This window comes from Bufo gargarizans, chromosome 2 (genome assembly GCF_014858855.1).
Source record: "Bufo gargarizans isolate SCDJY-AF-19 chromosome 2, ASM1485885v1, whole genome shotgun sequence".
Classification (NCBI taxonomy): Eukaryota; Metazoa; Chordata; class Amphibia; order Anura; family Bufonidae; genus Bufo; species Bufo gargarizans.
In genome coordinates, this window is record NC_058081.1 from 215,169,507 (window position 1) to 215,195,268 (window position 25,762).

Here is a 25,762-nt window from a genome sequence, read left to right on the forward strand (position 1 = left end):
TTAGTGCCAGAATTAGACTTGGAAATACACAGTAGCGGGTGTGTGTGAAGTTATTCTGAATGACCCAATGTGCACCTTGAATATTATATACCCTTTTAGGGATAGATTTCAAATAGCTCTGATATAGCAGAAACCACTAAATTATGAAATTGCTAAATTGGGAATTGTATTTCAACCCAGAACAAGAAATGTGCTTGAACGGACACTAAATAACTCGCCCAGCTACAGCACTAGGGACAGATTTAGCGGGATATAAATTTGAGGCCTAGTATTTAGGCGCTGGGTGACAGGTATGGGTTTAGTGCCAGAATTAGACTTGGAAATACACAGTAGCGGGTGTGTGTGAAGTTATTCTGAATGACCCAATGTGCACCTTGAATATTATATACCCTTTTAGGGATAGATTTCAAATAGCTCTGATATAGCAGAAACCACTAAATTATGAAATTGCTAAATTGGGAATTGTATTTCAACCCAGAACAAGAAATGTGCTTGAACGGACACTAAATAACTCGCCCAGCTACAGCACTAAGGACAGATTTAGCGGGATATAAATTTGAGGCCTAGTATTTAGGCGCTGGGTGACAGGTATGGGTTTAGTGCCAGAATTAGACTTGGAAATACACAGTAGCGGGTGTGTGTGAAGTTATTCTGAATGACCCAATGTGCACCTTGAATATTATATACCCTTTTAGGGATAGATTTCAAATAGCTCTGATATAGCAGAAACCACTAAATTATGAAATTGCTAAATTGGGAATTGTATTTCAACCCAGAACAAGAAATGTGCTTGAACGGACACTAAATAACTCGCCCAGCTACAGCACTAGGGACAGATTTAGCTGGATATAAATTTGAGGCCTAGTATTTAGGCGCTGGGTGACAGGTATGGGTTTAGTGCCAGAATTAGACTTGGAAATACACAGTAGCGGGTGTGTGTGAAGTTATTCTGAATGACCCAATGTGCACCTTGAATATTATATACCCTTTTAGGGATAGATTTCAAATAGCTCTGATATAGCAGAAACCACTAAATTATGAAATTGCTAAATTGGGAATTGTATTTCAACCCAGAACAAGAAATGTGCTTGAACGGACACTAAATATCTCGCCCAGCTACAGCACTAGGGACAGATTTAGCTGGATATAAATTTGAGGCCTAGTATTTAGGCGCTGGGTGACAGGTATGGGTTTAGTGCCAGAATTAGACTTGGAAATACACAGTAGCGGGTGTGTGTGAAGTTATTCTGAATGACCCAATGTGCACCTTGAATATTATATACCCTTTTAGGGATAGATTTCAAATAGCTCTGATATAGCAGAAACCACTAAATTATGAAATTGCTAAATTGGGAATTGTATTTCAACCCAGAACAAGAAATGTGCTTGAACGGACACTAAATAACTCGCCCAGCTACAGCACTAAGGACAGATTTAGCGGGATATAAATTTGAGGCCTAGTATTTAGGCGCTGGGTGACCGGTATGGATTTAGTGACAGAATTAGACTGGGATATGGCCAAAAAATAAACAGACTATTGCTGGTTAAATGCACTTGGTGTGACAGCTTCACCCTGATGTAGGCTTTAGCCAAAAAACAACCACACCATTGAGGGTTAAATGCACTTGGTGACAGGCGCAGCTTGCCCCTGATTTAGTATATGGCCAAAAAATGAACAGACTATTGCTGGTTAAATGCACTTGGTGTGACAGCTTCACCCTGATGTAGGCTTTAGCCAAAAAACAACCACACCATTGAGGGTTAAATGCACTTGGTGACAGGCGCAGCTTGCCCCTGATTTTGTATATGGCCAAAAAATGAACAGACTATTGCTGGTTAAATGCACTTGGTGTGACAGCTTCACCCTGATGTAGGCTTTAGCCAAAAAACAACCACACCATTGAGGGTTAAATGCACTTGGTCGCAGCTTGTGCTGGCGCACCACAAGACACAAAATGTCCGCCGATCACCCCAGAAAAATGTGACTGACAAACGGTCTGGGCAGCCTAAAAACAGTGAGCAATTGAGGATCAGCAGCTCAATGATCCACAGCTGCAGATCGATCAGTTAATCAAGTCCTTTGGAGGAGTTAATCTGCCTAATCTCGCCCTACTGTCGCAGCCGCAACCTCTCCCTACGCTAATCAGAGCAGAGTGACGGGCGGCGCTATGTGACTCCAGCTTAAATAGAGGCTGGGTCACATGGTGCTCTGGCCAATCACAGCCATGCCAATAGTAGGCATGGCTGTGATGGCCTCTTGGGGCAAGTAGTATGACGCTTGTTGATTGGCTGCTTTGCAGCCTTTCAAAAAGCGCCAAGAAAGCGTCACAAAAGCGCGAAGAAAGCGACGAACACCGAACCCGAACCCGGACTTTTACGAAAATGTCCGGGTTCGGGTCCGTGTCACGGACACCCCAAAATTCGGTACGAACCCGAACTATACAGTTCGAGTTCGCTCATCCCTAGTCACACTCTCTGTGTAATAGCAACCTAGCAGAAATTACTATAATGCAATTAAAATAGATTTTCAAAAGTCCAGTAGGCCCAAGGGACTCCATTTCAACACCACAGTGCATATTCAAGTTCTCTTTGCACATCTGATCTGTACTGGATCAGATTTTCCCTAAAGTTCCAGACCTTACATCTGTCTATTGTTTTTAAGTTGTAAAGGGAAAAACCTGCAATAGTTCCTTTATCCTGGTATTTCTACAAGGTCATTTTATTGATTACAAAGCAATATTTCCTTGAAAGTTGGAAATTTGGTTATGAGTGCTGCTAATATGCAGAGAGCAATTATCTATATATATATATATATATATATATATATATATACTGTGTCCACAAAAGAAAGTTCATTTAAGACTTGTCTGCTAAAGACCACCTGTGATTAAATGTCCTATGAGGGCATTTCAAGCTAGTAACTATAGGGATTTTCTTGTACTTAGATATTAATAGCTATAGATAAGTGAATTGGTTCTAGGTGATTCCAGGCCCCAAAGGTCCCAAAAGAATCTAATTTCAGTTAATCCGAAACATTACTCAAAACATTTTACAGATCAGAAGACACAAAAGAAGGCACCTTTTGGATAATTTTTGGGCCAAAAATAAATAAATAATCCAACAGTACAGTATGCTAATAAACAGGCATTTTGTTACCATTGGGTATTATCCAATTACCAATAGTCAAGTATGTCACTGTCACCTTAACATTACTAATGATGTCTTGATGTTAAAGACCTTGAAAGAGGTTGGATAAAGTCCTAGGAGACCTCAGAATGTCATACACGACTTTTCAGGGCAATTGGGGCACTTTTCATACCAATTCTATTCCGACTGAACTGAATCACCGAATCACCGAATCTGACAGCTGATTCTACTGAATTGGCTCCTAAATGAATTTGGGGAAATTCGCTCATCTATACCTATAGTCATGAATATTAGACTGTGGGTTCCACCAACTGGCAACCCCACTGATTAGCTGTTTCGGGGAGACGCCAGCATCTACTGGGTAGTTTCCGTCAACGACATACTGTAGATCAGCTCCCAATCACTTGAGTTGCTCATGATATGGTCACTATACAGTGGGAGGAACCTTGTTCTTCTGGTTCCATTCACTGCATAGTTTCCAGCACTGGCGGCTGCCTGAAACAGGTGATCGGTAGTGGTGCTGGTTGTCGGACTCCCACAGATCTGATATTGTTGACCTATCCTGAGGATAAGCCATAAATAATTACCAGAATACCTACCTCTTTTTGGGATTCCGAGGTTTGAACCTGAAAATCAGCTTTCTCTATTAAAAAATGGCCGTGCGGAGGATCCCCTGACTTCACTAGAGAGGGGTCATTGATCTAGGGCAGTGGTGGCGAACCTATGGCACGGGTGCCAGAGGCGGCACTCAGAGCCCTTTCTGTGGGCACCCGCACCCTGAAAAAAGTCTAAGGCATACCAATATGCCTTAGATGTTTCCTGCCATTCATCAGCGCAGGGCGCACTATGAACGGCACAGACGGCGCATTGAATGTAGGCAGGTTATTATAGCTAAAGGATAAAGTACATGGAAGATATACTGTATCGGATTGTAGTATTTAGGTTAAATTGCTGTGTTAGCACTTTGCGATAAATAAGTGGGTTTTCGGTTGCAGTTTGGGCACTCAGTCTGTAAAAGGTTCTCCATCACTGATCTAGGGAGTTATTCTGATTGCCTGATTGGAGTCGGGAAGGCATTTTTTATTCCCCTAAAGTGGGGAAAATTGGCTTCTACCTCACAGGGTTTTTGTTTGTGTTTTGCCTTCCTCTGGATCAACTTGCAGGATGACAGGCCGAACTGAATGGACAAATGTCTTTTTTCGGCCTTATGTACTATGTTTCTAGGTTTTAAAAAAAAAAAATGGGTTAGACACCCCCTTCTAATCAGAATAGCCCAGGTAAACCCAAAACATAAACTAACATATAAAGTTTAACACATAAAGCAACTTTATATGTTAGTAAATTACTTACGGTTTTCCTAAACAGTGGTGATAATAGTACATATACAAAGTAATACCTGTATGTATGGATGCTATTCACTAAGAAAATCCCGATGAGATATTATTTAGCTAATAGCTGCACTTTGTAACTAAAGAAAGCTATTCATCCTGAGGGACAAATCACACAAACATTACTGCTTATGACATTCACAGCATTCAGTCTTTGTAAATATGTCAGTGATTGTATACTAGAAACCAAACGCAGTGAGTTGGCACCAATTGCTTGCATTGTTTTCTTATCCATCTGATCCATTTACAGTGGATAATAATAATGAAACCGCGAGTGTGACCCTACTGCCGGAACCTATGCTGAGGACCAAGGAAAGCAACAAAAACTGTTACCATGACAACGCCTTCAGGTGACAATACTAAAAGCTACAAAGAAAGAATTAAAAGAAAAAAAAGAAACTGTGCAGAAAGATGTTTTTATTTCTGCTTATCTTTTCTTGTGCTGCAGTTTATGACAGCAATAATAGCTTCCTCGGAGAATCATTTTAGGCAGCCGTAGAGCACAACCGTGCTGTTATCACATAGATTATAGACATTTGGAACTTGGCAATATTGTGTCGCCATTATTGCACAACACACATCTGGAGCTGCGATCCTCCAGAATTTTTACATTTCTTGTCCAAAAGAAGAAAAATAACATTGTACCAAAAGGGAAGGGAATGGAGGCACATCTAAAACGGATGAGTCTCAGTTGACATTTTCTTGTGGTGACAAGCTGCATGTTCCTTATATAACCTGTCTTTTAAATGATACACCATTGGCTTCCCACCACGTTTTTAGTAAATTCAAATCAGTCACAAAGGCAATTTATTGCTCCAAGACATTTTCAATGTCCAATTTATTGTGTGGAGGACTGACACATGTGCCAATAAGAAGTATTAACAGAAATATGTCACTTTAGCCGAGGCTATGCTGACATTATCATTGTGACATATTTATTCTTGGCTGCAATGGGTAGACCGCAATAGGAAAATGTCAAGATAAACTAGCAGGAAATATAAAGAGTGATATATAGCTCCTATCATAGGGACCCCCATCGATCAGGAGAACAGGGGCTTTGTACCCATTGCAGTCCTTTGAAATAAACAGAGTGACGGGTCCTCACAAAATTTGCAGAAAGGTAAGGGTGGACACATCAATAAGCCATTAGACAGTACCTTCTTCAGTACTGAAGTTTAAAGGGCACCTGTCAGCAGATTTGTACCGATGACACTGTCTGATCTGTTCCATGTGCACTGGGCAGCCGAAGACATCTGTGTTGGTCCCATGTTCATATGTGTCCTCATTACTGTGAAAAATGATGTTTTATTATATGCAGATGAGCCTTTATGAGCAATGGGGGCGTTGTCATTACACCTAGAGGCTCTGCTCTCTCTGCGACTGCCGGCCCTCTGCACTCTGATTGACAGGGCTGGCAGACATTATGTCAATTAAAGGCAATTGCAGAGAGAGCAGAGCCTCTAGGTGTAATGACAACGCCCCCATTGCTCCTAGAGGCTCATTTGCATATTTTAAAACATCATTTTTCTCAGCAATGTGGGCACATATGAACATGGGACCAACACAGATGTCTTCATCTGTCAAGGGCACATGTAACAGGTCAGCCAGTGTCATAGGTACAAATCTGCTGACAGATGCCCTTTAAATCAAATCAAATGTATGTTGTAGTTCACAAAAGCTACTGTGTTTCCAGTCTACCTACTGACATTGATTTTACAGCCTACAGTACTGTATATTAGTTATTTACAAGCAAACTGCAATAGAATTGGACATAGAATCTTTACCTCTGGCATCTTGACTTTTCCTTCCTGAAAGGAGCAGGTCTGAGGGTCATGGGTGCACACATGTCGATATTTGCACCAATGGCACTGATATGGGCTTTGCACACAAGATAGGCACCTGAGAATATAAAGAGAATATATGAAATTCAAAGTACAAATGATATGAGCTTCAAGAAATTCAATGTAATCTATAAAAACTATTGCTAGGAAAATGTCATTGTAGTTAGCAATCAATAAGATTTACAGATTGCCGAAAAGCATTGCATGCTTGTTTTAGAAGGTTTAGAGATGGGACACTTATAGTCATTTCTAGAGACGAGCAAATGGATTCTAAAATTTGGAAATTTGAAGAGAGAAAAAGGGAGAGAGAGACTGACTCACCAGGCAACGTCAGCACTTTCAATTTGGGTTGAATTGATTTGACCTGAATTAAATTGCCTGTGTGATTTGATTGAATCAAACCAGAATCTCTAGTCATTTCCTCTTCAGTATTTAATATATGCAATGGGATAACCTGTCCGTTGCTCATTATATTACTATATTACTGTTAATGTCTATTTTAGTAAATATGTGCATTCTTAATGAAATATTCTAAAGCATCTTTTCCTATAACCCTATGTTGTGCCTTTAACTCTGTTATTCTTCTTAGAAATGTATGAAAAAAATTGACAATTGGGTGTTACCATTCCCCTTGTCAAAGAGGTATGTTAATGCACAATCTGATAGGAAACAAAGAAGAAGAGGCTGCAGGAGGTAGCAGCGGCACAACCAAGTGAAGTTTGTTTTGCAGATGACACATTTTGAGTCCGGACCAGCCCTTTCGACCAACCATTGTTTGTCTTTTGGTCTGATGAAGGGGCCATTCTGGCCCCAAAACAGGTCACCTGCAAAACATACTTGAAAAAAGAAATATATATCTAAAGATATAAACTATGAAGTGTTGCTCTCTTTTTCTTTTCTAGAACTAATTGGAAAGTAGTGTGTGGAGACTGTCAAGTTATTCATACATTTATTCATACATACATTTCTCAGAGGCACCTCACCACATTCTAAGACGGGGTAGGCAACCTCCGGCACTCCAGCTGTTGTAAAACTACAACTCCCAGCATGCATACTTGCTCTGCTCTTCTAAGAAATATCATAGGAATGAATGGAGCATGCTGGGAATTGTAGTTTCACAACAGCTGGAGTGCCGAAGGTTGCTGACTTCTGTTCTAAGATGTTACAGAACAAATATTGACTAAACCAATAGTCACTGCCTATGCCACTTGATTGATATTACTCAAGCCCAATTGTCCACTAATGGCCTCTAAACCAATGCAAACAGTTCTTATGTATTACAATCCACGTGGCTGCACTGATTGTAGCAATTTAATATAAAATACATGAATACATAGCAGCCACCCTCAGTCAGTAGGAGGGAGTGGAGGATGGCTCCTCAGTAAAAGTCTAGGCTAAATAGAATGTAAATATTTGTTATTCAAATTGATAACAAGTATTCACTATGATAAATTTAAAATGCATACTGTATCTGTCAACTCACAACATAGTCTGTCAACTCATAGCATAGTTTGTTATGAATATTTAATTTTTCTGTCTTAAATCTTTATTTCTGCATGTAATGAAATTATCACTGATAATGTACCTGTATGGGAAGTAATGTACCTGTATGGGCAGTAATGTACCTGTATGAGAATGCTAGACAGTGCATACTATGATTTAGAGCCTACCACATGGGTACGGCCACACTTACACGGTCTCTGTTGTAGATTTTCCACAGCGGTGGATACTTTCCAGGTTTTAACATTGATGGTCTATTCTAAGAATGATCAATGTGTGATTGTTTTGGGTCTGACCACTGTTCTAACTCGGCACACAGATGGGAAAATGGGACTGGGGCCCTTCTACCACTAACACAGTAGTAATCTCATCCATGCAGCAGTATCTGATATTATGCAGCAGCTACAGCTCACTGGTATATGGCTAAGGTGCAGTACCTGCACATACATATACCGCACTGTCTTACATGCTGCGGTGAAGGGTCCACAACTTCCTTCATCCTACTGAATGTGGGAGTCGGACACTCACTGCTCACATATTGATGTCCTGCCCGAAGGATTATTGGGCGAACATAGTTCAAAAGTGCATACTTTTGTCACTGTTTACGTTTAAATAGGTTGTTTTTTTTTTGCCTGACAGCATACCACACTTCTGTCCTGCCCCAAAAAATATAGAAACGTATACTTTTTTTACATTGCAGTGAATGGAAGACAGATGGAATCGTAAAACAATAATTTTCCATTGTTAAACGTATCCTTTTTTTCAGATAATGCCTTTAAATCTTCACATCTTTATTTAAAACAACAGGCTTCACAAAACATATACATTTTTTGTTAAAAAAACAGATACAAACGTTTGCAAAAAAGTATAGATGACCACAAAATTGTATACGTTTGTGTTTGTTTATTTTTTACTGTATGTATAAACATATCTGCCTGACGTACAGCAAAAACAAGATGTGAACAATCCCTAAGTAGCTATTTGCTTTAACATATCAGTCCGATTTGGCACGCTTAAGGAAATGCATCTTACTTAAATCCTCATAGGATGCACTGCATTGTTGATTTATTCCTTTCAAAAAAAGAAATACTGTGACACAGTAGTCAAAGCTGTTAATGCTAGTTGCAGGTAAATATAAAGGGGTTTCCTGGGATTTTAATATTAATTAGTGATGAGCGGCAGGGGTCATACTCGAATTCGCAATATTTCACGAATATTTTGTAGAATTTGCAAATTCGAATACTTGTTATATTCAACGATTTTTTTTTACTCGAAAAATCTATAAGTTAATGATTGCGTAACATGCGATTTTTTGTAATGCAAATTTTTTTCGTAACACAAATTTTTATTGCTTGTGGGCCAATGAGTCATAGCACTATATCGAACATATTTGTTTTTTCGAATATTCGTAATATTCTAAATCAAGAATATATAGCAATATATATACATTTCCAATCTGAACTTCAAATGAGCAATTTAGCTAATATAGTGCTATAATATATTTTTTTTTTCCAATCTGAACTTCAAATGAGAAAAAAAATTACTATTAGACAAAGAAGATTATAGCACAATATTAGCTAAATTGCTCTATATTCATTTTTTTTGACTTTTCACTATATAGCTATATATTCTTGTTTTAGAATATTACGAATATCCGAAAAAACGTATATATTCGATATAGTGCTATATATTTGTTTTTTAGAATATTCATCATTTTTCCCATTTAAAGTCATGATTCCTCCCTGATTCTTGCTTGTGGGCCAATGAGTAATTGGTCCACAAGCAGGATGCTGGGAGGAATCATGTTTTTACTTGGCAATTGAAAAATTTGCGATAAAAATTTGCATTACAAAAATTTGCAATAAAAAAAATCACGAATATTCGAAATTACGAATATATATCACTAAATTCAAAATATTTGCAAATTTCAAAGTACCTCTATTCGCGATAAAAATTAGCAATTCGAATATTCGTAATCAACACTAATATTAATTACTGTACATCCTCAGATCGGTGGGGTCTGTTCAGTGGGGGTCTGAATTCTATGGGACAAGATTTCAATACCCAACATGGCAAATATATGTACAGTGTGAGTACATATAAGTGTGAGGAGCATTCACCAGAGCATCGTGGCCCCTTCAATCGGCTAATTGGTGGTGTAGTCGGACACGCATTGATCTAATATTAATGGCCGATCCTAAGGATAGGTCCTCAATAATAAAATCCAAAGAAAATTGCTTCCTTTTTCATAAACATTTTTAGGAAAGGAAAGATTATTACTACAGCTCCTACAAAGCCATATTTGGACACATGGATCTAGTACAAATGTATTAAGGCTTTAGTGTAATCATTAGTAGATAAGGGATTCTAAAAGGTCTCAATGTAGAAAACTGAAAATACCAGTGGGAAATCAAGTTTTCTGGAGTTCAGTAGTTTTCATGTATGCCCAACATTTTCGTTCTGAAATATGCTTTTCATAAAGCGTATGGAAGACTGTTTTGGCATTATCAATTTTCCCCATCATGAAACTACAAAAGCAAATCTTGTTTAAGATAAACTAGTACTTGGGTGTTTTCTCTTTCTTCGTTGCAAATGCTGCTAAGATGAAAGAGGAAATTTCCCACAAATGAGAAAAAGAGCACAGATGAAAACAATAAATAAGGTATAGAACAGTAAGTGATGCTGGAGAAATGGCTGGAAAATAATAGGCTTTATAAGCCAGCATATAAAGGGGTATTCAAATCTTAAGCATTTATGGTATATTTACTGTATTTGCTAGGTGTGGGGTCATGAGGTGGCCAGTGACCCCCATTTGCAGACTTCCAGATGCCACACAGTACAATGAAGAGGTGTCTGCACACAAATAAAAAGACAATATATGGGAATCACCAAACAGGGGTCAATGTACCCCATTCTACTGATAATTGAGGGTCCTGGGTCAGGAAATTCTGGCATATCCAGTAGATACGCTAGGAATAAATAAAACAGTTCTTTAAAGTGATCTACATTAATTATACCTATGATACACAAAATAATGCAATGCATAAATATCAACCCCTTTCCACTCAATATGTGGTAGCGGTATATTTTGCAGCCCATAATATAGAGTTTAAATGTTTCTACTAGATTTGCAAATGTAGACACTGAAAAGTTCCCCAAACTGTATAAATACTGTATAAATTCCTAGGGATCATACATGAAAAACTATTGACAAGTCTATGCATATATGTTTAGTTTATATTATGGATGCTTGTTGTACAAATCCATAACGTAGCATCCGAGGCCAGCTGTGTGTACACAAGGGAGGGACACTATTGTGGTGTAAAAAATCTAACATTATGGCACACGCCATATGTGAGCCATAATTTGTCACTTTTTAGACTTTTTAGGAGGCCGGACTTCACATAGCCCACCGCATTTACTATAAGTTTTGCCAGAAAGTAGCAGAAGTTATAGCTGAAGTCTACACTAGCCAACAGCTGGCATAGACTTCAGGTGCACAGCAGGGCAGAGAGCACCTGATTTCTTAAGAGGCTTTCTTTTATACTGTATTTCTGATTTCTTTTGAGTCCATCCTAGCTTTGGTGCCAAAACTACAGTGGCATGTTGTGTGTAAAGCCTCCCTAAAATCTTTGGGCATCTTAGTTTTTATTTCTTTTTCACTTAAATTCATGTATGTTTGGCTGGAAAGCCTTTTTGCTATAGCATTTTATTAAAAATGTTGCAGTCGCTTCTGCTGCTTTTATGTATCACAATACATAGCAAGTTGCATAATGTCATTCACAGAAACAGAGCTTGTCTGACAGCTTAGTCTCCAGACCCCCCATCTCATCTCCTGAACGATATTCTATGTGAATTTATGCCAAATAACCATTACAATGAAGACTGATGTGTTAGTATTTCACTGTAAATGAGATTCTGCAGCCAGCTCTGTACTGTGAAACATAAAATCTGCAGAACCCAAACAGTGCAGACATTTTTAAAGGGACTGTACAGTGCTACTGTATGATGACCTAGCCTCACAATAAGTCATTAATATCATGTAGATGGGGATCTGACATCCAGTACTCCAATGCTCAGTTGTTTGAAGAGGCCTTGGCGCTATTGCCAGCACTGCTTTCTCTTCGATGTTTACCTGCATGCCATCTAGACTGTAGCAGTGGTGAATTGCAATTGCAACTTCTTCTCTTTAAATGAAGAGGAAGGTGTAATTACATGGTACCACTGCTACAAGTTGGACAGTATGCCGATACACATTGAAGAGGACACAGTGTTCGCATAAGCTTCAATTGCTCCTCCCCATACTGTGAAGGAGATCACTGCATGTAAATGCAGTTTTCTCCTCCACTGACGAGCAAGCAATTGTCAGGAAAGAATGCTTCCTTCCCGACAATTGTCTGCTCTATAGGGCCATTTAAAAGGGGCCTTTACACTTATCAATGCAGTACTCTTCTATGGGCATCTTTACCTAGGCCTATCAAAGGAACAATATGGCTGTCATACTGTTATCCCAATGTTACACCTACTATTATCACGAGAATTAAACTTTGAGTAACATCTTCCACTCACAGCAGTAGTAAACTGAAAATTGATTCTCTATATCAAAGTTCTTATTGTTTATGTTGACCTGCTACAGAAAGACAACATGTTTTATCTCATTAAAATAAATGGCATAGTGTTGTCAAAATGAAAATGGCCAATAATAATAAAAAAAAAACTTTCAATAAATATTTAGTTTAAAAAATATTCTTTTCTGGTGGATGTGTCCCTTTAATAGGGTTACAGGATACTTACACTACATATAACTATTCAAGTGAGATAACAATGTCAGCATTAAATATATGTGTTTTAAATTCATTGGTAATAATTCATGGTTAAGGATCCATGTATAACCTATACCTGTCAATATCACATAAGATCACACATATCACACATGAAAACTGCAGGAAACAACCAATATGGCACACAATGCTTTGGCTCATGATAGAAAAAAAACTGCTGAGAACATGAATGGAGCAGTAGGGAGTAGAACATTGCTAATGGCATATGACTAGGCAGTCAGACACAACAATTCAATGTTTCTGATCGTCATGGAAACCAAACAGTACACTAAAAAGGCACGAAAAATGTAAAAAAAAAAAAGCAGATTAAATTATTCTTTGTCTCTCTGGCCTATGACTACATATAGAATTAAATGTGTTTTCAATGTCATAATGAAAAGACTAAAACTTAAACTGTAAACATGTAATTTGCACATTTACATATTTATTAAACATGCTACTTACGAGTTATGAACACTGCAGTTATAGAAGACAAAATTTGTACTGGCAAATGTCATCCCAGTTTCTTTGGATTTAAGTTGGAGCTGGACAATGTGATGATCACCTAGGAAGGAAACCGATGAATTAGCAGTTAGTATACCCTAGTGGAAAAACTGTGTACTGCAATATTTAATAGTCAGGGAAGACAGCATGCAGTTGAAAACATTTCATCCAACATTACATTGTTTAAAAACAAAGTAACTAAAAATGACAAAAGGAACATTCACTACAAAAAAAGGTAGCTACTGAAATCTTGCTTTGGCACCAGATTCCATCAACCTCCTCTGGTTCATGCCGTCCTAGTGTTTACTTTACGGAGACATGATATATAGTCTATAATTGAGTCGCATCACATGACACATTGCTAACTACTGTTGGTGGCCACAATAACAAAAATTACCACAACACAGGATATAAAGTTATAATGTTGCCATGGCATGTAAACATTAGGGAAGCAGAAAAAAAAATAAGCCGATGGGGACCCCTTGAGAAGTAAGTATATAAAGTGAATAATATATCTATTTGTGGGAATTTCAAGAAATTTCCTGATTTATAGAAAACCACCTTTATTTATGTGCCTGTACTAGAAAAGTGATTCAATTAGACTTTTTCAATTGGTCAACAGTTTCTGTGCTACAGGGTTAAGTTTCAATCTTTAGGTTGCTGCTCTGATGGCTGGATGTAACCCTTATCTCTGAACTCCTGACAGATCATAAATACTCATATAAACCATAGTTCTATCTGTTTGATAAGAATTTAGAGTGTTTAGAAACTGTCAGGAGTTCAGAGATAAGAGCTATACATGGAGCCATTAGAGTAGCAACCTGATGATTTAGTGGGAAACTGAAAGCAAGATACTCTGCAGAGAGGCTGAAACTTAACCCTGTATGAAAAAAAACTGTGAAAAAAGGCCAACTGAAAAAAATATTTTTTTAGCCCAAAATCAGTAAAAATTGCATTCACATAGTGCACTGAAACGTCTTTGAATCGACCATCACAAATGTAATTAAAACGTGGTCTTCTTAAAGGAGATGGCTAGTGTTCATAATATATGTTGGAACCGCAATTCTATGACAGCAAATCTGGTCTGGATAATGGGGTTGGTCTTCTCAAACAGGGTCTCTTTTTTGGAGCAGTTTCACTTTATACTGTACTTTTTATCCAAAATATGAACATTGACCAATACAGCATACAGACCATTCCTATATCACATAATGTTATAAATATAGCCTTGTGACCCCTATTTTGAAACCCAACCTTTTACATGACAATTATTGCCAGCTCTAGTGTCTCCTAGAAAAAATAAGCAACCTTCAAATTATTTTTGCTAATAAAATTCAGCTTCTATAATAGAATCCTTCACTGCAGTTTTCTACATGCAAATATATTCTCTGCATTGTTATTTCAAACCCCCCTTTCAGTGGGGTACTGTATCCATGCACCTCTAGCCCCCTGCTATGAATGAGGAGATTCAATATTTTACACATTCAGCAGAATCATTAAATCCAATGCAAATTCACTTCAGCTGAATCCTTCATATTTTTAGAATAATTATTGCTTTGGGGAAGAGTCTCAAACTATTTATACACGCAGCAGCTCTTTGCTAGATTTTACTAGAAAGCACATCACATGCTGCCAAACTCCATCCGAATTTTAAAATGGAAAATATTTTTTTTAACTGTACTCTATGTCTTAGGAGGCTTTAAATTAACAGTGACCTAGTAATTCAATGTTTCATCTAATTTATTTCCAACTTTCTAGCTGTTATCATAACTGGACAACCACATTTCCTTAGCTGATTACCAAGACAAGCTTCAGTTGGCTGTGTAAAACATATTCTTGCAAAGTCCTTTAGAACGGAGCCCTGTCTTTAATGGTGGCACTCTGTTCTGGCTATTCATCTAATATATAAAGTGTAAGTGCGTGTGTATGCCCGCTAAAGAAATCCGCACCGTTGCATTTACAATCACGAAATTTGGCACACAGGTACATCAGGTGTCCGGGAAGTTTTTAGACCAGGTCTCAGCTCTCTAGCATAAACCGTTTCTGAAATATTCCCAAAATATGCATTAGGCAATAGAAGCCTGCTCACATGACCCTTATCAGCTAATAGAAGTTCACCGGCCCTTAGTCTCCACATACACACAGTTTTAAACCAGGTTTCCATAACAACCCAGCTGCTGTAGGTTAGCTTTAAAGCGGCAGGGCGCTGTGGATGACACTGTTAAGGGAGCGGAGTGCTGTGCAGATCACAGTTAAGGGGGGAAGGTAGGGTGGCCATTCAGGCCACCCTCAAAAGAAGGACTTAAAATCCCCGCCCCCATGTCCCAATAAGCCACATCTCCGCCCTCCTCCACAACCGACGGGGATTGAAAAAATGAAGGTAAAAAACAACTTCTGTCAGCTGCAGGGGTGGGAGGGAGGGTGACTTTCTCCCTGCAGCTCACGCTCAGACAGCACCGTGCTGCTGTCTGGGAGTGAGCTTTTCAAAAGGACATCCCTATGTCCGTCCAGGCCCTGCCCGGACTGTCCGACCTAAAACAGGACCTCTGGCCATCCTAGGGGCAGGCTGCTGTGGAGATCACAGTTAAGGGGACGGTCCTCTATGGAGGTCAGTGTTAAGGGGATGGGGTGTTGTGGAAATCACTTAAGGAGATGGGGTACTGTGAAGGTCCTAATAAAGGGGCGAGCTGCTGTATTGGTCACTGTTAAGGGGGTGTGATGCTGTGGAGATCACTGTTAAAGGGGTAGGCTACTGTGGAGGTTACTGTTAAGGAGGTGCGCTGCTGTGTAGGTCACTGTTAAAGGGGTGAGCTGCTGTGGAGGTCACTGTTAAGGGGGTGGGATGTTGTAGAGGTCACTGTTAAAGGGGCAGGCTCTGTAGAGGTTAGTTTTAAAGGGGCTAGGGTGCTGTAGAGGTCACTGTTAAGGGGTGGGGTGTTGTAGAGGTAACATTTTAAGGACACGGGGCTCTGTGGAGGTCATTGTTAAGCGGGTGGGTTATTGCGAAATCACTGTTAAGGAGACATGGTACTGTGGTGGTCACTAATAAAGGGGAGGCCGCTGTGGAGGTCACCGTGGATGTGGATGTAACTGATAAGGGGGCAGGCTTCTGTGGAGGTCACTGTTAAAGGGGCGTGGTACTGTAGAATTCAATGTTATAGTGTTATAGTGGATACTGCTGACACCTTTTAATGACACACACAAACATTTAATAAAACAGATGAAATATACCCATGCGAAGCCAGGTTCTTCTGCTAGTATGTCATAAAAATGTATTTTTCAGAACAGAAGTTGTCCAGTTTGAACAACTTCCTTGAATTAGAAAGTGCTGTTTGTGTTAATCTATCACTCAAATGCTTGTTCAGTCAACAGCCAATTGACACCCCTTCCCCCCCATAATCAGGCAGCTTGACTTGGCCAAGGATTGGGCATATTGAGAACCAATAGTCTAATCCTTCCTTCCTAATAGTGTACATCTGTCATAGGGGGAAAGAAGGGACACCCCTATACACATTAGATGGTTGGTCAGTCGCACCAAGCAAGTATGTGCCATGCACTCTGTTTTAATCTGTAGCTAATTAGTAGCTAAGCGAGACTATACACTATGAGGGGGAAGAGAGTCTCCACATAACGTTTACCACCATCTAAAACCAAATGCTTACCATGATGTTAACATTTAGTTTTGCATATATTTGGTGTATACAGTACATCAGGAAATGCTCATGACTTATGGCTTACACCAAAATAATGTATTGTTGGCATACAGACTGAATGGTATAGGTTAGCATAATTATTAGCTATAGTGAAAAGCATGGTCAACTATGTAATTACATAATACAAGGGAGTCCCTCAAAATTAGTAAACCAAGTGAGTTTCCTTTTTTCATTGTGACATAATGTACAGTACAGACCAAACGTTTGGACACACCTTCTCATTCAAAGAGTTTTCTTTATTTTCATGACTATGAAAATTGTAGATTCACACTGAAGGCATCAAAACTATTAATTAACACATGTGGAATTGTATACATAACAAAAAAGTGTGAAACAACTGAAAATATGTCATATTCTAGGTTCTTCAAAGTAGCCACCTTTTGCTTTGATTACTGCTTTGCACACTCTTTGCATCCTCTTGATGAGCTTCAAGAGGCAGTCACCTGAAATGGTTTTCACTTCACAGGTGTGCCCTGTCAGGTTTAATAAGTGGGATTTCTTACCTTATAAATGGGGTTAGGACCATCAGTTGTGTTGCTGAGAAGTCAGGTGGATACACAGCTGATAGTCCTACTGAATAGACTGTTAAAATTTGGCAAGAAAAAAGCAGCTAAGTAAAGAAAAACAAGTGGCCATCATTACTTTAAGAAATTAAGGTCAGTCAGTCCGAAAAATTGAGAAAACTTTGAAAGTGTCCCCAAGTGCAGTCACAAAAACCATCAAGTGCTACAAAGAAACTGGCTCACATGCGGACCGCCCCAGCATAGGAATACCAAGAGTTACCTCTGCTGCGGAGGATAAGTTCATCCGAGTCACCAGCCTCAGAAATCGCAGGTTAACAGCAGCTCAGATTAGAGACCAGGTCAATGCCACACATAGTTCTAGCAGCAGACACATCTCTAGAACAACTGTTAAGAGGAGACTGTGTGAATCAGGCCTTCATGGAAGAATATCTGCTAGGAAACCACTGCTAAGGACAGGCAACAAGCAGAAGAGACTTGTTTGGGCTAAAGAACACAAGGAATGGACATTAGACCTGTGCTTTGGTCTAATGAGTCCAAATTTGAGATCTTTGGTTCCAACCACTGTGTCTTTGTGCGACGCAGAAAAGGTGAACGGATGGACTCTACGTGCCTGGTTCACACCGTGAAGCATGGAGGAGGAGGTGTGATGGTGTGGGGGTGCTTTTCTGGTGACACTGTTGGGGATTTATTCAAAATTGAAGGCATACTGAACCAGCATGGCTACCACAGTATCTTGCAGCGGCATGCTATTCCATCCGGTTTGCGTTTAGTTGGACCATCATTTATTTTTCAACAGGACAATGACCCCAAACACACCTCCGGGCTGTGTAAGGGCTATTTGACCATGAAGGAGAGTGATGGGGTGCTGCGCCAGATGACCTGGCCTCCAGTCACCGGACCTGAACCCAATCGAGATGGTTTGGGGTGAGCTGGACCGCAGAGTGAAGGCAAAAGGCCCAACAAGTGCTAAGCATCTCTGGGAACTCCTTCAAGACTGTTAGAAGACTATTTCAGGTGACTATCTCTTGAAGCTCATCAAGAGAATGCCAAGAGTGTGCAAAGAAGTAATCAAGGCAAAAGGTGGCTACTTTGAAGAACCTAGAATATGACATATTTTCAGTTGTTTCACACTTTTTTGCTATGTATATAATTCCACATGTGTTAATTCATAGTTTTGATGCCTTCTGTGTGAATCTACAATTTTCATAGTCATGAAAATAAAGAAAACTCTTTGAATGAGGAGGTGTGTCCAAACTTTTGGTCTGTACTGTATACAATTCAATGTCACGTGTTTAGGGTAAAAATGCCAAGAGTATGCTCTTTTTGATAGGCTGTGCAATAAGAAAAAAATAAATGGGATAAACTATAACTAAAGATGGGATATTGGGAAATGGAAATCCGTGGCAGCCTTAATGTTCCACACAACATATGCAATAGTTTTCAAACTAGCACCTGAATCTGAATGCTTTTGTAATTGCATGCATTTAAAAATTTTGTATAGCCAATGAATTAATCAATTAAATCTATCTGTTCGTTCATTATTTTTTTAATTTCTCTGTCCACCTCTATGAGGTGGTGCCACATGCTCAGTTCCATCCTTCAACTGCCACCAGCTGCAGCAGACAGGATATACCCCCTGGGATGCCTACTTTAAATACATCTAGCAAAGCATGAATGAGGATATCCATGTGAGGTACAAATGATTCTAGCTTTGTTACAGAGATCACCATGTACTATATAATGTCGGATAACGCCTTTAAGGAACATACAGTACTTGGATGTTCATGCAAAGTTCTAGTTCATTCAGCGTTCAATTTATTTGCGTGTTGATCAAGATGATGAAAACTTCGAACAGACTCGCATATGGGATGCAGATGGGCAAATAAAATTTTTACTGTCATTATTTGCGGAAATAAACTTACAAAGTAGAATTGGGATAAACACTGCATCACATTCTTTCATATGGAACTGTTTAACTTTCTTTTTATAAAAAAAAATAACACAAATTAAATTTTGAAGCTGTATAGATTGTTCTGAAAGATTGAAATTACTTAGTAAAGCAAAGAGAGATGATGTTCCTTTTAGGTATTTTCTCTTTTTTATACTTTGTATTATCTACTGATTGTAAAGGGAACCATAAATGCAAATATATGATTCAAAGGGGGCCATTTATCAAACAGAAATACACCTAAATTTGGTGTATTTCTAGCACAGATTGTGGCGCACAGGTCCTTTGCCTTGCAAACTGAGACTTCTCCCACTCGCGCCAGGTCTAAGAAAGGGGTATGGTGTGGATGGGAAAGGGGATGGGCTGGCAGGCCTGTCTCATTTACAATTTCCTATGCCCACTGGAGGCGTAGAAAATGGTCTAAATGTAAGACGTGGAAGTAGCAGAGGATCCACCGAAGTTGTGTAGAAACCAGCGCCTCTTCATAACTCTGGCGGATCCACCGCCAGGTATAGGGGTTATTATGACTGATGTCTAAAACACCATTCTTAATAAATGTGTCCCATCAGGAAAATTAACCACCTAACAGTTTTGCCTGAGCTGTGCCCGGGCTTTGAGAAAAGCACTTAACAATTCAGCAGAGTAGCAGGGTAAGGGGGAGTTGTTTAGCTGTTCATATCTCAGGGTTGGTAGCAGCTTGAGATATATGGGCCTTGTTCAAAAGATGACATTCCACTACAATGGGAGATACAGCTGGGTCAGAAATGAAAGCAATGACAACTCCTTTTAATTTCTGCCGCATTCACTGCCATCCCGATTTCTAACAGCTATATATTGTAATGTAGTGAAGAAGCTGCAATTCTGGTTGAATGCTTGGAGTGCTAGCTTTTAAACAAGACCAGGCCTATATCTCTAGCTGCTACCAATCCCAATATATGAGCATCTTAAGCAGCCCTCTCCCTTCACTTTGGAGGAGCACAGGGCACAGGTGGGGAGCTGACAGCCTGTGGAAGAAAATATATAAATATTATACAGTATATAAATCATTAATAAACTTGACATTATCATCATTGTACTGACCCACAGAATAAAGCTTTCATTTGACTTATACTACACAGTGAACACCATAAATAAATTCCACAAAATAATATTAAAATTGCGTTTTTTTTTATTTTCCCCCTAAAAATAAAATAATAAAAGTTATTTAATACACTATATCTACCTGAAATGGTTCCTAAAAAAAACTATAATTCATCCAGCAAAATTTAAAAGAAGAAAAAATTAAAAAGTTATGACTTCTGGAACACAGTTAGAAAATGTTTCTGGTCTTAAAGGCAAAATGTGTTATGTCCCTAAGGGGTTAAAAATGCAAGTGTGTCCCCAGAGTTGTGCGGCAACAATATTTACTTCAGACACATATTAAAAATCTACAATAAAAAAGTGCCACTTTTGGGAGGGTTTTTCTAACTTTAACGTGGCTGTTAGAAGGTTAACCTTCCATGTGGACACCTCAATCATTGTTTGTAGGAACAATTAATTATTTGAAGATGAGCTATAGCAGTAGCCATCACTCGTCCTCATACGCTGGAGGTGATTGCTGCACCTAAATGCAGCTCTTCACCTCCACTGACAAGCAGACAGTTATCAGTCAGGAATAGTCCCTTCCCGATAATTGTCTGCTCCATCGAGCCGTCTAGGTCCACCTTAAATATCTACAGACACATCACTCTGAGACTGTGCATGTCACGAAGATAATGGTAATGGATGTACTGTTCACGACTAGGGACCTGCACAGTGATACTAGAGTTATAGATAGACACTAGAGTTATATGCATTTTTTAAATGGTGTTGCCAAGTCTGCTCTCATACTCCGGGACAAAAATAATGGCACTTTAGAGTTAAGTTAGCAAGTTTAATGACTATAAAGAATACATCTATTATAGATATGGTACGCGCCTCAGCTTTGTCTTCAATTTATTCAGCACACATATTATTCCGTATCCTTTGCTTTGCGAGCAACAGCAACTCTTACCACAGGGAACTGAAAATCTGTACTTGCCAACTTTCTGTCATTATCAGACACTGACCCTGCACTTGGTATCTCTTCCCGGGAGGCTTTGCAGGATTCTTTAGAAAGACATCTTAACAAAACACTAAGGGCAGCCAAGTGTGAGACCTCCATATGATGAATAGTTATTCAGACCAGGCACACAGTATGACTTGAAATGAAATAGCTACTGTGCCTAAAATGCATTTCCTGTTTCAGCGAAAGCAATTAAAAGGAAACCCTACAAAAAAAAAAAGGTGATTTCCACAAAACCCCTCAACATTTACCTATCATTTTAACACCAAAAAGCCAAAAAGTTGACAAGTCAGCAGACCGGATGACAACCATGCTCTCATGCTGTAAGGAACTTACAAAACATGGGCATTCAAAAGCATGGACCATAGTAGAGTCTAACTATTCTTAAGGATAAATCATCAGAGTTCCTGGAAAAAAAAACTTACGGCAAAAAACGTACCAAGCTAAATTTTTATTTGACAGCCCCTACTATAGTCTGGTCTAATGTCTGCATTGTCCTTCTGGTCATAATTGTTTATTCATTGCATTTTAGCAGATTTGTCTCAAACCTTTTCTATATTCTGCAGGTGGACATTAGAAATGTTAGCTATTGTGTTTGATACCTTTTGAAATGGATCTCTTTGGTATAAGTTTTTCTAAATCCCTATAAATATTGCCTGCCACATCTCAATGCTACAGCAGAAAATACTATTAGTCTACAGTATTGCTTCATATGAGACACAGAACATTATAGAGCATCATTTATACTACTACCTTATGAAAAAAGTTCTGAAGTGTGAATGTTTCTATATGCAGATTTCACATATATTGTTGTTCAAGCATTAATTGGAATCTTTAAGAATTCCATGAACATAGCCTTGGCTTTAGAGAACCTTTACAATTAATTAATGACAATAATTCCATAAAGCGGCACATGATTAAATGCAAGCTTTTGACCCATCTGACCCCCTACCTCAATTATTTTCTTTCTCTTCCAAATGATTCATTAATCAATCATTTCAAATTGACCTTGACAACTAATCTATCTAGAAGAAGTTTACTGTGTAAATTTACCTGTCAAAGTATTATTCTGCTGCCCATCTGCCACTTGTTATTTTGACAACCCGGCTAAGAGGTTCTCATTTAATGGCTTAGATGATTGACTACAAATATTATGTGATACAAATGTGCAGGTGGAGATTGAAGACAAACTTACAAACTGGAGGTTGAGCAGAAAAGTCTAAAACAAGAGGGGAAACCATATCTCCCATGTGTCAATGGTTTAAGTAGTTATGTAGTATTAAGATGCCCTATACATTTTTTTGTACTATGTTTTGGGTGCTGCTCTGGACTGGGTTCCAGTGTTCAATGATGATGCAAACAGTGCTTTTGACATCCACTCTACATATCTTTTGGATGCAAAGATTCATTCAGGGACATCTGCACCAGATAGTAAGTAGCCCCCCTTTCATTATCAGTCAAGTACGTGCATATTCAGATGTCCAGTGAAACTGAATCTTCCGTTTTGGTATTTTAATTATACCAGCTACTATTGAATTATCTATCCCTATAGTAATTTTTTATTGTTTGCATTTGTCTCTCTGCCTTGTCGATACAATATATAAGGCCAGCCTGTATGTCAACACCTCCCTATGCCTGGAAGAAGCTGAACGTGAAACGTGCGTTGGTGTGATGAGGGTCCAGTGCAGAAGCTCAGTATATTTTTAAAGGGTTGGTATCTGTGATACTACATATTCCACATGGATATTTTTGTATATAATTCATATCATGTGTATATTTTTTACTTTGCTTGAAATTAGGATTGCCTCCTTTTTTTATCCTTTATTTCATTATATGGGTCTGTGCATCATGCTGTTCAATGTTCTCCTGCCCTAAGACCACCACTTCTCATGAGATATTCTTTTTAATTGTTTTTTTTTATTATTTAACTGTGACGGTATCTTTGATAATACTGTTATGAACTAATAAAGTTATTTATTTATTTACACTAATTATTTTAATGTTGTTACTTATTTGGCCCAAAGATCTTGAATTTGGATTCTGTGTGTATGTTGGTATATGGTCTAGTATTTTAGTAGATGTAGTCACAGATCACTGCTGTTCCTAAAAGAAGGCAAACAGCAATACCAGGTGTGGTATTCTTCAGAAAGGAATGAAGAAACAGATTAAAAATGAATTCCAACATGCAGCTCAAGTATTAGTTTAGCCCCAGCCTTACTCCACTTGTCAGAATACATATACAGAGTACTGTAGATAGATAGTTGGAGAAAGGCCCAAAATAACATTCCATTCTTTAGTCAAGATTTCAAAGGATGAACACCCTATATTAGGTCTATAGCACTAAGTACAAATTCTTAACAGATGTCAAAATGAATAAAGCACAAAAAGAAAAGTTTAATCCTATAGGAAAAACTTCAGATTATAATGCTGAAATATATGGCAGTAATATAATCTACAGTATGAACCAATAGGAATCAATGCAACATTTGAGAGGAGTTTATCAGCTGCAGGATGACATGTTTATGGTATGATATCTGCAGCAGTATAATACTGTACATTCCCTGCATATTACACAGAGAACATTACTAAAACACTGTGAGCCTACCAATCAGTGATGAATGTCTAATGAGGTTCTCACATGCACAATAGTACTGGCCACTCATCACAAATAGCTCCTAATATTTTGCAAACATAAAATATTGAGACAGTAAATTTAACCTAAATGCTGAAGTTTTTGAAATAATGATCTTGAAGTACCACTTCATGAGTGATACTGGTAGATCGTGCTGTATTGTACTGTTACTAAACAACTGGTTTAAAGTCCTGATTGTGGCTATTGTAATAACATGCTTCCTTAATACTAAGTTCATTCATACAATGAAAATAATCAGGGAATGTTACGTTTAGCATTAGGGGATATATGTTTCATACGCTTGGCTTGCTTTTGTCCACATGGTGTCGGTTGAATATCCACAAGTTTTGTTCTATATACTTTCCTAGATGTTTTGTGTGGCACTGACTAACATACCATAATAGGAAATCTTCCTCTTCTGCCACTTTACAAAAACAGATTAACCAGGATGACCATTTGAACATGGTTTATTGTATTACTGTAATGTGTTTTTGTTGTGTTAACACATTGACAGTCAAAATAATGGTGGTACTGCAGCCTAGTTAGTACTCAATGATTCTACAAGCCTTCTAGCTCACTTTTTACTTCTCTGCCATTCTGTCCCCCCATTTATTCACACCTTAACACTGTTGTAGTTAGTGCAGAGGCTGCTGTAATCATAGACAAGCAAACATAGATTATGATTATGTTACTCAACTTAGATCTATCTATCTATCTACCCTGCAGTTGATATCAGCAGGGAAGAAGTAAAGGGCTTCAGTAACAGAAATGTCCTCCTACTCTACCTATATTAAAATTCCTAGAGCAGAAAGTTGAATATACACAATGTGTCCTAAGTGTTTTTTTTTTAAAGTGGGATACTGCTTTAAGGAATTTTCATGTTATTTAAAAGTGTTAATGAATTTGCCATCAATGCATATAATCTGACAAGTCTGAAAAAACAAATGGCAATTCTGATCACAAGTAATAATTAATTTGAGACCCGCAGGGTGTGAGCCAAACAAGGATTCATGTGTGATCCATGCATGATATATGGGCAGGTGACACATACAGTATCATAAAACAACAAATGTAGTAGAAGTAGAAGAAGTGCTATCAATCCACATGTGCATTACGTCAAATTAATACCTTTTCTAACATGAAAAATGCTATGGAGGACATTTATCAAATATGGTGTGCCAGTTTTGTGGTGTAAAAATATTGTAAGCGATGTTGCACCAACATTTTGTGCAATTTTTCTTGCGACTTTTGGTGAAATTTTGCTACTTTTGATGAGCTTCACTTTCAAATGTGGAATGAAAAGTTGGCTTGGATTACAGATTAGAATACTTTTATGTCTCACTTATGGTGCAACCCCCAGGTGTTCTTTCACTGACAGTGGTGAAACCACATCACACTTATACCAAGTTTAATAAAACCAAGTCCCATCTTTATAAATTTGGTGCAGGTGTGCAAAGCAACTCCAGTCTAAAAAAAACTGCCTCAAACACACCTACAATGATAAATTCCCCCTATATCTTTATGTAGTGCAAACCTATTGAGGGTTTAATTGTATGTCCACTGAGTGCATTTAATGTGTATACATCCAGGCTCGTCTTTACCAAGGGGCAAAAGGGGCAGCTGCCCCAGGCCCAGTTGCTCCTGGGGGGCCCAAGGCAGCTG

The 25,762-nt window shown here is 38.5% G+C and overlaps 1 protein-coding gene across 1 annotated transcript in view; it reads right to left on the minus strand.

Annotated features, from left to right (window-relative positions):
• Nucleotides 1-25,762, minus strand: part of PLXNA4 (plexin A4) — a 756,456-nt gene that overhangs the window by 203,087 nt on the left and 527,607 nt on the right. The window contains exons 8-9 of the mRNA XM_044279996.1: nucleotides 13,162-13,261; nucleotides 6,320-6,434 (exon numbers count right to left, since the gene is read on the minus strand). Coding sequence (XP_044135931.1) covers nucleotides 6,320-6,434; nucleotides 13,162-13,261 — 215 coding nt within the window. The remainder of the gene's footprint in view (nucleotides 1-6,319; nucleotides 6,435-13,161; nucleotides 13,262-25,762) is intronic.